Source organism: Syngnathus typhle, linkage group LG17 (assembly GCF_033458585.1).
Source record: "Syngnathus typhle isolate RoL2023-S1 ecotype Sweden linkage group LG17, RoL_Styp_1.0, whole genome shotgun sequence".
In the NCBI taxonomy this organism is placed as follows: Eukaryota; Metazoa; Chordata; class Actinopteri; order Syngnathiformes; family Syngnathidae; genus Syngnathus; species Syngnathus typhle.
Window position 1 is genome coordinate 11,004,168 of NC_083754.1, and position 14,746 is coordinate 11,018,913.

The window sequence follows — 14,746 nt, forward strand, 5'->3', positions numbered from 1 at the left end:
TTGAGGGATAAACGAGCGTGTCCACAATTATTTGTCAAAAGGAGGACCCGGGGTGTGCAGGGGCGCATAGTGCAAAGCATTGCTGGAGGCTCGATTAATTTCAGCAACATTGGTGTTGCCCGAGGGCGCCGCTCTTGGGACTACTGAGGCCCCGCCCACAACCGCTCAAGTGAAGGTGAATGGGCTTCACGCACGCTGGCTCGCACAGTCACTTGAGGCAGAGGAGCGGGAGCCACCTCCACTTCCAGAGCAGGTAATGGTGATGGCTTTTGTCTGACGAGCATATGGTGATTGGCAGCATGCTGATTGGTGGGCGGTTGTTGTTCCTTTGATGTTTTGAGAATTCAGGTTGTAAGCTTGACTCAACGTTAAAACCGTAGCTTGACGCTACTGCATCCAAAACAAAATCTCTTTTGGATGCAGCAGCCTTGGTTTTCTGTCATAGAGCTAATTGGCGTTCTTAGCAAGGGAGTGGCCAAACTTGAGCGACAACTTCTTGCAACAGCAAACGACAAGCAAGTTCCTCTGCGCAGGCGCCACCACTGCTCGTCGTACATGCTTTCGAAAATACAATGTGGAAAAAGGCTCAGGTAAAAGAAGAAAACGCACACTCCTGGTATTCCTGGCAGCCAATGACGGCCGGCCGCAATGTGATGAGCAACAGCAGCGGGTATTTTCCACGGCATTTGCGGCCATGCAAATGCACGGTATGCATATGTTTGCATATGCAAGCATGCGTCTGTTTGGTATACAACCTGTTTGCGCCAGCAGTTGTAGAAAATCCTTTCGCCTCAGGCTGTGCGCTTTTGGGCGGCTCAAGATTTTGGAGCGCCTGCTCATACACTCGTATTATTCAAAACAAATATATCCTAATATCCCTTCTTGTTTTTTATATTGCGTTGTTTACTTGTGTGTCTATCGTGTAATATGTCTTGTCACCGTGGGATAGGGAAAACGTAATTTCGATGTCTTTGTGTGTCTCGGCATGTGAAGATGTTGACAATAAAGCAGACTTTGACTTTGACTAATGCCTTTGGGCCAAACGTATAAGCAAACAGAAGAAGAAAAAAACACTTTCATCCTCCCAAATGATGTTCCATTTGCAGGGATGAGAATGGCAAATGTGAAAAAACACTGAAAAGTGGCCGGGAGTCTGGGGGCCGAGATATATATATTAGGGGTGTAAATCGCGGGTTTTGTCACGATACGATATCATATCGATACAAAGAACTACGATACGATATTTGCCGATATCTTAAAGCCTGCTGCGATTCATTCACGACATATCACGATATAGTGCTCTACGATCGATATTTTTTTTTAAAATAAAAAATATAGAACAATATCCTGATTTATAACAATTCATACGCAAAATCAACAAGGTACTGCAAACTATTTAGGGAATTACAAGAGTATTGTAGTATACAAAGTGCTTACTTTAACACTGAATTTTGATGTCGTGTTTTTTCTTTAAATGTGCGGCGAGATTTGTGCTCCCTGAATATTTGATCACCGCATGGCAGGATTTACAAACTGCACGTGTCTTGTCCGTTGAGCCATCTTTTCTTTGGAATCCAAAGTGCTTCCAAACGAATGACTTGAAGCCTAAAGGGTAGCAAATTTCCTCGTCTTTTTGGACACTAGCCATAGTACCAGCCCAGGAGCCACGTACTAGTTGTCGACTCCCCTTTCACGTGCCTGCTCTGCTCACAACACAACGCCGCGCACTGCTCCCTGCTCCCGGAAAGAGGAAGCAAGCAACAATAACTAATTTTGCCTTGAGATGTGCCAAAAGATGCTGTCGCGGCGGGCGAATGCTCGCGAGTCGCCGAGGCTAACGTTGCCTGGCCAGCTGCCCGGCCACTTAGCCCCCCCCCCCCCCCCCATATATATAAAAAAAAAAATAAAATAAAATCAACGGATTTGCGCAATTCACGAAAATAATACTTTCGACGGAAAAAACACGGAAATCAGCGGATCCGTGGAAAATTCTCATCCCTGCACATGTCTGATGGCTAAGCTGAAAACGAGTCGAGCTTGGGGGTGACGCACCTGCTGTGGCATCCATTCGACAGACAGCCGTCTAATTTCATTTCTAGCCGCAATCCGAGCGTTGAACGCAAACGACAAATGCAATGAAAAATGGTGCTTAACTTTCAGTCGCACGCAGCTAAAAATCGCTCGACTAACGACACGAGTCGATACGAGATCATAAGAATGGAAGAGAAATGTTTGGGCTTTCAAATGTTTCGTTGGGTGTCACATTTTACCCCTCTGTCAATGAAGGAATTGGATGGCAATGGCCAGTGCCGAAGAACGGAAGCCCAAAAGGCCACACTACATCCCGCGCCCGCCGGGGAAACCCTTCAAGTACCAGTGCTTCCAGTGTCCCTTCACCTGCAATGAGAAGTCGCACCTCTTCAACCACATGAAATACAACTTGTGCAAAAACTCCATCTCCCTGGTGTCACAGAAGAACGGCCAAACAGCTCGCCAGCTCAAGGCCCCCGCCAACAAATCAAAGAGTGGGGCCATTTTGCCAGGAGCGCAGGAGAACGCAGCGGCGGCGGTGGTAAGAATCTATACGGCGGAGGAAGTTGACACAGAGAGCGACGCCGCGGGCGTGAGGGAAAGTGGCCTCTTAACAAAGGCCAGCAACGTGGCAGCCGAGGAGCTCAAGCAAGACTGGCCTCGCCCGTCCGCCTTCTCCCTGGTGACGCCCAACCCCGACGGAGCCCGAGCAAAGTCGTCGTCAGTGCGGCTGTCAGACTGTCCCTTCCCCTGGACGCTACGGCAACTCCCCGCACCCGTGGGTCCTGAGTACACGCCTTACTTTGGGCCTTTCTATTCTCCCTACGACCACACCGCAAGGCATCACACGAGTGCGTCTTCTCCTCTGCACTTTGACTTTGCCGATCCCCAGAGGCCGGTGATACCGCAGGCCACTGCCCCGCCTTCCGCTTCACTCATGGCCACAATGTACCCATACCAATACTGTCACCCGACAGACACGAGACGGCCGTTTCATTGCGGCCTATACAGAGCCCGCCAGCTCTCCGGGTATCTCCCTTTGCACTGGTACTGGCAAAGACCAGCTGCTGGAGATAAGCACGTTGACATGCCGTCTGCTCACAATCATTTGGCTGAAGAAGGGCAAAGCGGCCACAAGGAGACTGGGCTGAGCCCCAAAGAGGGATGCTCTGCCCTGGGCTCCCCCAACAGACCCAGCCAGAGGAAGCAGCAGGACACTGACCCGCAGGGCCGCCGCTCGCCCATAGAAGAGCAAAGCGACGCCAGGCGCAAGGACACGGCTGAGAGCCTGCTGCAGCTCGGAACTCTGCTTGCCGACGGAGGGTAAGAAATGATCCGCTACATTCGCCCGTCCGCCGCACTCACGTTTATATTTGTTGTCATTTTGCACGACTCCGATTGCTGGATGGATCTCGCCAACAGATGGGCCGAGAGGTTTGGAAATTGCGGCATGCCCGCACGGTGCTCGGAAGCGGCGTCCGAACAGGAGGACAACACAGGCGCCGCAGCATTGCTAAACCTCTCGATGAGGCACCCGGACAGCTCAGGCGCAGACGAGCCACAGGGTGCCGAGGTGCCGCTCGACCTCAGCCTCCGCTTTCCTTACGCCGAGCCCATGGACGAAGAAGCGTGTGATCAGAGGCAAAGGGCGGCGCTGGCACTCTGTCAGCTCGCCTTGCTGCGCCGGCCAGCGCAAGATTCCGCTGCTGCCGACCGGCTGCCAGCTTTGAGGGAAAAGAACAAACGCAGGAATGTGGCAGGCACCGAGCGACCCGGTGGCAGTCAGGCCAAACTGCAAAACCCACACAAACCAAAGAGGAGAAAAGCGGCAGCGCGGCTTGTGAGGAGGCCTCGTCGCTACTAAACAAGGAAAAGCGACACTCGCCTTTTATCGCGACTGCTTGGACCTTTGTTGGTTTGGTTTTTCTCTGTTCGTCGCTGCAAAATGCATCGTTCTAAAATCTGAGATGACTGCAATTTTTTTCTGGATTAAGAAGAGACAAGGTGGACTGTATTCTTTGTTATGATGAGATCATCCTCTTGAACATTGACATTACTGAAGCAGTGAAAGATAGATGCTGATCGCTTCGTAAGGAAACGTGAGGTCGCTCTTCCTGGCATGTAATGTCTGTTAAAAATAAAATATAAAAAAATCTTACAGTCCATTCGTTGCACCTGTGCAAGACGAGTTTGACTTCCCCATTAGGAGCTGGGTTTGGGCATTGGGCGGCACAACGCATCCACATCCCGCAACGCGCCACCCCGTTGACCACACGAAAATACAAATATGCTGATATCATTAGTAAAGATGATACAGCTTACAGGTGTACCTAATAAAGTACCTGATGAGGCATGGGGCAGTGAATGATGATGGGGCATGTTTTTTTTTTCAGCCAAATAAAAGCATGAATAAAGATACACAATTTATGAGGACGTAATGATGACTTACCCTGGCTTAATCTGGAGGGCAGCAGGAGGCCTCTCCGACCAAGTTCGGCAAGGGCCAGACAGCCGCCGTGCCAGCTGTCCGTCTCCTGGAAGCTTTTATACACGCATGCACATCCGCACAGACACACACAGACACAGACACACACACACGCATGCGGTGGCTTAACGCCTCGTTTACACTGGGTGCAGAACGGTCTTGTGCCGCACTTCGCAAGGAATAGAAAGCATTGGAGTGAGCAACTCAACTCACACTGGTTACGACGCACCAGTGGAACGTCGCCGCCGTTTGCTCATCGTCCGCAAGCCCATTTTTTCCGTACACCGCAAGCATATTTTCATGAAGCCGTAGACACACTCGTATAGGAAATTGGGCATCGGCGTACTAGGTGGATCCGGCATATTTAAAAATAAAACAGTTTTCTGAACTAAATTTTTCGTTTGATTCACGACAACATCACATATCTACAACCTACAGACCTTTCATTTCAGTTAACTACATAGCTTGGCATGAGTCGGACATTTGAAAGGAAAAAAACACTAAGCACAAAACATACTTAATGTCCCAAAAGCATATAAATGTGAACAAAAGGATGGCTATTGTTTACAAATAGCTCTCTTTTACCCTCTTTTTATCATGTGAACTCAACGCCCCCCCCCCCAGACAGGCAGAAAGGGCTTTGCCTCTGAACTAACCTACCTGAAGCAGTCCAGCACTGACGCCACCACCTCGTCCGCCAGCTCCTTGGGAAGCCTCCCAGTCACTCTGCCAACACTGAATGGGTTTAAAGGCACACTTGTGCTTAATGAGGAGCATGAAGCAGCGGGAAGTCTTGCGTGTACGACAACTCATTACCCCTTTGCCGCAGACCAACGCACGATTGTCTCCCTGTCTTTGAGCCCGGCCAGTAGATACTCTGAGAACAAAGATGATGGCAAAACGTTGACCCATCTGCTCAACGGGCAGATAAGATTACGACCGAGCCCGATTGCGGCTGCTGTGGCTCGCATTTGCACATCCCAAGTGTGGCGCTCCAAAGCAAAACAACAGAAGCCACTTACCAATAACAGTCTCTAACTCTTGTGGGATATCATAGTGGTCCTCCCCTCGCGTGGTCTCTTGGAGGGTGTCGGCGGCTGGGCTGCTCAAAAGGCTGGATGCTATGGACCTGCTTCCTCTCTGGTACCTTGGATGCATTTACGTCATGCGTTACAGATTCGGATCACAAGCGACGTCGCTCTCGCGTCTCACCTCCAAGGGGCCAAGCGAGGCTTCAGATAGGTGAGGCCAAGTCGTTGGATCAGTTTGACGTTGAGCTTCCTCAGAGTGGCTTGGCTGCTCTTCGAGAGCCCTTTTGCTTCGAGACAGTGCAAAACTCGACAAGCTAGGAGGGAACAAGGACAACATTGTTCACAATTGCACAGTTGGGTAAACGATCCTTTTTCAGGAAAGTGTTGTACATTACGTTGCAAATTCAAATGCTACCATTTAGTTCTTTGTCGCAACAATATTCCATCCTCAGCTTAACCTGAGCCGAGGGGAACTTTATAAAAAGAGGAAAAGGCTCCCCCGCCCGATTGAGAGAAGCCTAACCTGTCTGCATGCAAATACAGGGCTCGAAGCTTATTTTTTGCCCAAGTTGCCCTCGGGCAAGTTGGAGAAAATTTTACTTGCCCGAAACAAAATTTTACTTGCCCGAATTTCTTTGGAGGTGATTTTTACTTGCCCGACACATTTTTGCAATAAAAAAGACAACACTATAAGTTTTGCCTTCATATGTTTTTATTCCATCATATTGTGCCTGCAGCCTGTTTTAATACAGTGTAGAACTTTTGATGCAATTAAACCACACTAGTCTACTGTAGTACCAAAATTCAACCGGAAACAAGCTCTGCTGGTGCGCAGGCGCAGAAGAGCCAGGGACGGGTGAGGGAGCATGCATTTAATTACGAAGCGCTTTGCCGTTATCAATGTATTGCAGACTTACACGAGAAACTAACCGCTCCCTAGAAAACAAAATGTCGGACCAGAAGCGGCAGAAGTTGCGAGAAATTATGCACAAAATCGTCTTTTTACAGCTTGAAAACATGGTATTATGGCAGGGCAAGTTCGGGCAAGTGAGGAAAAATTCTACTTGCCCGTCTGCCATCGCTACTTGCCCCGGGCAATCGGGCAATCGTTAGTTTCGAGCCCTGAAATATGCCCTCTTGATGAATTTTTTTCTATTCATATTCTTTGTTGCCACAGGCAAAATCAACTGAATGGAACAAAGCCCATGCAGCCAAACTGAAGCGTAAACCTCCCACTGAGGAAGAACAAACTTCACAAAATGCATGTGTGTGTGCGTGTGTGTGTGTGTGTGTGAGTGGGTGGCTGTGTGTGTGTGCGTGTGCGTGTGCGTGTGTGTGTGTGTGTGTGCGCGTCTGTCAGTGGGTGGGAATCCCAAACAGCCAAATGTAATTTCACCTCCAAACAGTTTAGTGCAATACTCTTGGTCATACAGTCAATTCCAATCCCCTGGAAATCAATGTGAATACTAGTTTGATGAATGTGATTACTAGATTGATTTCGCATCCATTCAAACTTCAGCCTACCGTGCGCTAAGAGATCCTCCCGCTTGCCGTGCTGGAAAAGCATCGCCTGTCAGAACACAAATCAGATGTCAGTGAAAAATTCTATGCATGTGAGATTTCACCATATGTATCAGTTCAACCTCAATGCCCGCGGCAGAGAAACAAAACAATGGTTTCATCCATACAATTGGTTTAAGGCCTTGAGACATTGCAGGAATGCGTTCTTCAAGTTTAGCGGATCTCCCTGTGTCATTAAATGCGTTGACTTGCTTGCGTGACCAACAGTAACGTGACAAGGGCCTCATTGACACAACGTGCAGATTTGGTGGGTGGCATTTTGCGGTGTCGCGTGGCAACTTTGATGGATACTGCACCTTTTCAAAACCAAACAGGCCACCCAAACATCCAGTGAACAACCGCAAGAGGTATTTGAGTGGTATGCAACTAACGAGATATAATTATTTATCCTCCTTTTTGACAGAAGCATGTCACAGGTTATTGATAGGCCTGGCAACGCTTTTAACTTATGACAAAAATGATTCATTTATAAATATAGACAAAGTATCAAAGGTTTGACCCACTTGTTCATGCGCACGCGCATGTGTTATTCACGCTTACCAGAGACTGAAGAGCACCATCCAGCAGCCTGATGGCGTCCAGGGACTGGTCATTATTTTGTTCTATCGTGTTAAGGCTCCAGTCCAGGAAGCCTCCAAGGTGCTTCTTGAGCACATCTGGCCGCGTCATGAACCTCTCAAGCAAACAAATAACATCAATGGAGCGCCACATTTATGAGCCAGGCAGCACAACACCGCTCTCTAGTGGTCCACATGAACACACTCCAGTTCAAAGTCAGGAATACTCTTCTGCGTAAGTCTTTTGCAGAAGATTATTTTACCATGCTTACTTTGACACCAAGACGGAAGCAGCAAGCCTGCAGTTATCGCTGACACCGAGATAGGACTGCACACAGAAAAGACATGATCACAAATATGTGGACCATTTCTTTTCCTGCTGTTAAGGAGGTCATGAAGTAAACATGCAACGTCGCAAATATCTATACTATAGAGCAAACATGAGCAGTATTAGCGATATCAAAACCCAAGCATTCACATACAGTGATCCCTTGTTTATTCCTGATAATTGGTTCCAAGATAGGTGAAAATCCATAACATGAAGTCAATATTTTTACGATATCCGTACAAGACTTTTATTTAAAAAAAATGAACAGTTTGTTGTATTTTAAACACTTAGTTGTGTTTTTAAACACTTTTTAAACATTTGAAAGTTAAACTGACTTTTAGAAACATTCTTTAGGGCTTCACTAAAACTCAAAAGTCACAAAAGAACTATAGTAAACGTGTCACGGCTCCGCTCTGCTCTCGCCGCGCTGGCCTACTGACGCGCCCTCGTGCTGGTCCGCAGGGGCGCGCATATCCAATGCGGAGCTGCTAATCAGTGTTGATCGCTGCCACCTGTAGCCCATGTTACCAGCTGATTAAGTCATGTATTTAAACCCCGCAAGCCCATCAATCTGCGGTGGTTTTTCTACCTCGATACACGTATGCCTGCCATCTGATTTCTATTTGCCTTATTTGCTGTGTAGCGCGATGCCCATTTCCTAATCCGCTGTTTAATGAAAACCTGCTTTTATGATCTGCTCTGGACTTTGTTTGGCTCAACTTTCTGCCTGTCCCCGACCACGCTTTGCACGGGCTTCGATGACGCACGACGCGCTCACTGACCAGCGTGTCAGCTTGCCTCGTTGTCCAGCTCTGCCAGCATTCCATCCATCCATCCATCCATCCATCCATCTTCTTCCGCTTATCCGGGGCCGGGCCGCGGGGCAGCAGCTTCAGGAGGGACTCCCAGACTTCCCTCTCCCCAGCCACTTCATCTAGCTCATCCCGGAGGATCCCAAGGCGTCCCCAGGCCAGCTGAGAGACAGTCTTTCCAGCGCGTCCTGGGTCGTCCCCGGGGTCTCCTACCGGTGGGACATGCCCGGAACACCTCCCCAGGGAGGCGTCCAGGAGGCATCCTGATGAGATGCCCAAGCCACCTCATCTGGCTCCTCTCAACGTGGAGGAGCAGCGACTCTACTCAGAGTCTCTCCCGGATGACCGAACTTCTCACCCTATCTCTAAGGGAGAGCCCGGACATCCTGCGGAGAAAACTCATTTCGGCCGCTTGTATCCGGGAGCTCGTGACCATAGGTGAGGGTAGGAGCGTAACTCGACTGGTAAATTGAGAGCTTTGCCTTTTGGCTCAGCTCTCTCTTTACCACGACGGACCGGTACAAAGTCCGCATTACTGCCGACGCTGCACCGATCCGCCTGTCGATCTCGCGCTCCATCCTCCCCTCACTCGTGAACAAGACCCCAAGATACTTAAACTCCTCCACTTGGGGCAGGATCTCATCCGCGATCCGGAGAGGGCATTCCACCCTTTTCCGATCGAGGACCATGGACTCGGATTTGGAGGTGCTGACCATCATCCCGACCGCTTCACACTCGGCTGCGAACCGCTCCAGTGAGAGCTGGAGATCACGTCCTGAAGAGGCCAACAGCACCACGTCGTCTGCAAAAAGCAGAGACGCGATGCTGAGGTCCCCAAACCGGACACTCTCAACGCCTCAATGCCAGCATTCCACCCCTCCTCATCTCCTTTAAACTAAAGAGCCCGTGCTACATTTACTAGTTGTCCGACCTTGTTCGTGACAAAACGAAACACAAATAAGAGATGTAGAAGAGTGGTTACGTTGAGGGAGGCTGAGATAAACCGTGGTTAGAACCACTCTTACAGCTCTAAGCCAATCAGCGGCAAGGATACAAATCAACATGTTCCCATTAGTCTTGTTTCTCTACCGGCCAATAGTGTGCTGTAAAGACAGACAAAGCCCCGTGTTCCAAGTGACCCTACAAAAACCCGCGATGCTCTGAAAATCCGTCCGTCCGTCTTCTAGAACAGTGGTCCCCAACCACCGGGCCGCGGACCGGTACCGGTCCGTGGGTCACTTGGTACCAGGCCGCCAAGCCGCACAGAGTTTTTTTTTTATTTTTTTTATCGGCGATCAATTAATTCAGGTCAAGACACTTGTCCCGGTCACGTGACATGTTTCCCCAGTCGAGCCCGCAAAGCTAATATGTGGCGACAGGCTAACTAACCAGGCAATGAAGCATTCAAAACTGCTTCAACACATGGAGACCAAGCATCCTGCAATAAAAGACAAACCTTAATCACTTCGGGTGTCATTGTCTCCGATTACGTCTAGATGGGACCGGCTCGTTTCTGAGAAACAAACTCAGTGCTCCCACTAATTCAACGTAATGGTGAGTTCTATTTTTGTCATTTGTACTTGTTTTTATGTCAGTCGTATCATTTTATTTCATCGTATTTATATATTTATTATAAATGCATTATTTATATATTTAGTATAAATGTATTATTTATTTATTTATATAAATGTATTATTTATTTATATAAATGCCGGTCCGCGAAAATATTTCTGACATGTCACCGGTCCGTGGCGCAAAAAAGGTTGGGCACCACTGTTCTAGAACACTCGCGGGCATGCTGGAGCCTATCCCAGCAGTCATCGGGCAGTAGGCGGGGGACACCATGAACCGGTCGCAGCCAATCGCAGGGCACATAGAGACGACCAACCATCTGCGCTTGCACTTTGGAGTGCTTAATCAACCTACCAAGCATGTTTTTGGGATGTGGGAGGAAACCGGTGTGGCCGGAGAAACCCACGCAGGCATAGGGAGAACATGCAAACTCCACACAGGGAGGGCTAGAGGTATCCCGCCGTGCCGCCCGGCACTGAATATAGCCGCAATATTTGTTTTCATAAAAATTCGCAATAGGTGAAGCGCCAAGTGGCGATGGATCACTGTACTAAAAGTAAGTCAACCTGAATCCAAAGTAAACCTCTAAAATGGACTTGACTACATACGGGTCTTTGGAAATTAGTCTGGGAGGGCGCCATTCATTTGCATTTATGGAAGACTGCTTTTATTAAGACCTGGGAACTGCTTTCAATTGCAGGTACAAAGAGTACCGTATTGGCCCGAATATAAGACGACCCTGATTATAAGACGACCCACTCTTTTTCAAGACTCAAGTTTTAAAAAAAGACTATTGAACTCCAAATTTTATTTTTATACAGAAAATTATTACAGTACATCTGCAACAAATGATTATAATATATTCGAGAGAAAAAGCAAGTTATTTTGCCTAATTCAAATCATCCAAAAACTGTCTATCACATCCTAATAGTTAAACATTTAAATATGTAAACTAAAGTGCAATAGTGTAAATGAATGGCTTCTGGTTTTTCCATTTTCTGTTATTTGTTCTTTTATTTTCTTCTCTTTTCTTTCTTACCGCTATTTTTTATTTTTCTTCTTCGTGCTACCGCTATTTTTATTTCTATTCTTCGTGACAGGGTGTCAGGGTTTTCCAAAACTATCTTGATCATATGATTATGTTGGAATGTAAGTAACCAGTAATAAATAACCTAGGTAGATTAATTTTATGCTTATGTTGGTGTGTAACCAGTAATAAATAACCTAGCTTGTTCCATCCTACACAATGTCGTAAAACATCCCCTGCTCTGCTAATCTAGAGGTCAAGGGCTTTTTAACTTATATATTCAGTCTACTGTCACCCCCACCCTTTTTCTCTTAATAAAGATGCTCTTGTGGGAAACGAGAGTCAGACGTCATTCGATCATTGCTGTACACACAGTGACGAATGGACTCTCCGCCTGCAGGTGCCCGAAAAGACTTAATTGTCTCCCATGTGGTTCTTGCAAAATAAGTTAGAGTGAGCACCACTCTAACATTTTGGTGCCGAAACCCGGGACCCTCATACCCGCCATCTGGCTGACTGAGGACGACACGCTGTACACCGTCGACGGGCCAGCGTCCATTTAGCCGGACCTGGTAAAGAAAGACCTGGGAAGGAAATTCTTCGCTGGGCCAGCATCTTAGGTCTGCCTTCGTCTGACAGATGTGGATTGACGGGACCCGGTTGTGCAGCGAATCAAGGGGACAAGTAAGTTAAAGCCCTAAAGTTGTGTGATTGTGTTGTTGTGAGACGCGTAAAAAGTTAAAAAGGTGCACGAGATACGGCTTTGGTTTGTCCGAGCTATGGGATACGGCTTTGGTTTGTCCGAGCTATGAGAAATACGGCTTTGGTTTTTCCAAGCTAGGAAACAGCTGGGATTCTAGTCCCAGTGGAAAGCACGGGCTAAGAAAAAAACTGAGTTTTTTTTTCTTAATTGAAGAAGGGCGTAGATTCTTTTTTTTGTCCGTTTTTCCAAGCTGTTTGGAAGGGTTTTACACCCATCCTGGATAGGCCTAGAATTAAAAGCGCTGGAGTTTGTGTGATTGAGAGTGACTGGTAGGATAAATTGACTAAATAAGCAGTTCTAGCATTGATCCACGGCAATAATACAGGGTAGTAATTGTTGAAAGGTAATTTTAAACTTGCATTGAGGATCCTCAAAGAAAGAGAATACATTTTGGAAAAAAAAAATTGTATAAACCTAAAATACCAAATTAAGATGGGAAATAAAAACGGTAAATCCCTAGCTCTTGACGGAGATGAGAAGTACATGGCGAGTAAATTTGTTAATTGTATGCAATACATGCCGAAGTGGAAGAAAAAGTATGGAGTAGAAGGGAAGTTGAAAGTTGAAGTGTGGAAGATAGTGGTTGATGTTTTGGAGGAGAGTGTGAATAGGAAGTCAGAGGGACTGAAAAAGAAAAGGAAAGAGAGAGAATTGATTTTTGCTAGAATATGGTTGAATGCTTCACAAGAGAGAAGAGAACAAATCCAAGACAAAAGATAGAAAGATGAAAAGTGATGAGGCTGCGACCATGTTTGTCAGGCCGGAAGACAATGAGGCCACAGTGCGCAAGCGCACTGTCCCGGATGCAGCGCAAGCAGAGGAGTAAGAGAGGCTGTCCGCTTGTGCGCAAAACTTGTATCCAAGCTTAACAGACCTGCGCCCTCCCCCATATAACAGCAAAAAAGGTCAGGGTCAAATGATTAGAAGCCCTGTACAAGATGAGATGATGAAACAGGAGTCATAGCTTCAGTCTCGATGGTTCTATCGCCAAAATGTCCCATAAACCTTCTGGGACGAGATCTGATGACTCGGTTGGGAATTGCAAGAATTCCAGTAAAGGACGGCATGCGAGCATGTAGAGTGAGAGATGTAGACTCATATGCTGCACAAGCAGGTGAACAGATTTCCTGCTCCTATGACATCACTCCCGAACGGAATCCCAAGCTACCAAGCAGATTGCTGAGTGAAGCTCGAAAACAATTGTCCCGACCTGAATCAGAAATGACTTGTAATCAATTACAAGTCACCATGAATATCCTCACTGATCCACATGATGACTATATTGAAAGTTTTCTCAGTGACACAGAAGTAACTTTAACAATCACTGCTCTGTACACAGATCGTGGGTCATTTGCAGCTGCTGCTGTGCTCCTGCCCGTTCCTCAGAAAGACAAATACAAGTTGTCGGCTGTACCCCACATTTCATTGTTCAAACCTCACAGTATAACATGGGCAGATGTGGGTTGCCGAATTAAACTAGCTGGATCTGTCACTGATTGTGAGGACAAAGGTGATGGGTGGAGCTACAGTACCAGTGGTGACATGTGGAAGCAAACAGTGTGTGAAGTAGCTGTTGGTAGGGCATGCGCTTGTGCGCTAACCTGACTAGTTGACATTTGTTTTAATAAAAAGGAGGAGGAGGAATTGGCTGGGCTTCCTGAAAAACTGTGGGCAAAGGGCCCATCTGATGTAGGACTTTTAACGTCGATTCCACCAGTACAGATCAATCGAAGTTCAGAGTGGCGTCCAAGAGTTAAGCAATATCCTTTAAAACACGAGGCAATAAATGGGATTACCCCTGTTGTAAATGATCTTTTGACAGGAGGAATCATTAGGAAGTGCTCGGATTCTCCTTGCAACACTCCTATTTTTCCAGTCCAAAAGGCCAATAAAATTGATTGGCGAATGATACAAGATTTACGAGCAGTGAATGATGCAGTGCAGACAAGAGCACCTAATGTGCCTGACCCACACACACTTCTGAACACTTTGAAACCTAACCAGAGGTTTTTCACAGTAATTGATTTTAGCAATGCATTCTTCTCAGTGCCAATTCACCCAGACTCACAGTTTTGGTTTGCGTTTACCCTTAAAGGACAAAGCTATACGTACACCAGATTGCCACAGGGATTTGCTGATAGTCCATCTATTTTCATTCAAGCTATCATGGCCTGTTTGGCTGATTTTCAGATGTCAAACAAAAGCCAACTTCTAGTTTATGTAGATGATCTCCTGGTAGCCTCTGAAACTGAAGCTGCTTGCAAGGAAGACTCCTTAGCATTGTTACACTTTCTCTGCAAAACAGGGAATAAAGTGAGCAAGAACAAGCTACAATGGGTCAGACAGAAAGTGAACTATTTAGGTCACACTTTGTCAGCTTCTGGAAGACAGATACAGAGAACCAGGAAGCAGACCATAACAGATGCACCGAAACCTGAAAGAAAAAACAGATTGTCATTTTTGGGGCTCTGCAATTACTGTAGAGCATGGATCCCACATTATGCGGAAAAGACACAACCGCTGCTGAACATTGTGCATGGAGTCCCCATGGCAATGACA

General features: G+C 47.1%; 2 protein-coding genes across 13 annotated transcripts in view; one reads left to right on the forward strand and one right to left on the reverse strand.

The window, feature by feature from the left end:
* The window catches only part of tbcd (tubulin folding cofactor D), an 80,587-nt gene that overhangs the window by 55,942 nt on the left and 9,899 nt on the right, over positions 1–14,746 (reverse strand). For all 12 annotated transcript variants that reach the window (XR_009718532.1, XR_009718531.1, XR_009718528.1 and 9 more), the window contains exons 6-13: positions 7,958–8,013; positions 7,669–7,801; positions 7,072–7,117; positions 5,729–5,861; positions 5,539–5,663; positions 5,333–5,393; positions 5,177–5,251; positions 4,481–4,572 (exon numbers count right to left, since the gene is read on the reverse strand). Coding sequence is in view for 5 of the 12 variants with exons in the window: in XM_061302940.1 (XP_061158924.1) it covers positions 4,481–4,572; positions 5,177–5,251; positions 5,333–5,393; positions 5,539–5,663; positions 5,729–5,861; positions 7,072–7,117; positions 7,669–7,801; positions 7,958–8,013 (721 nt within the window). In the remaining 7 variants the exon portion in view is untranslated. The remainder of the gene's footprint in view (positions 1–4,480; positions 4,573–5,176; positions 5,252–5,332; positions 5,394–5,538; positions 5,664–5,728; positions 5,862–7,071; positions 7,118–7,668; positions 7,802–7,957; positions 8,014–14,746) is intronic.
* znf750 (zinc finger protein 750) lies at positions 100–4,194 on the forward strand. Its single transcript, XM_061302945.1, has 3 exons — positions 100–253; positions 2,287–3,354; positions 3,454–4,194. The coding sequence occupies exons 1-3, from the start codon at positions 180–182 to the stop codon at positions 3,893–3,895; spliced, it is 1,584 nt and encodes a 527-aa protein (XP_061158929.1). The 5' UTR covers positions 100–179; the 3' UTR covers positions 3,896–4,194.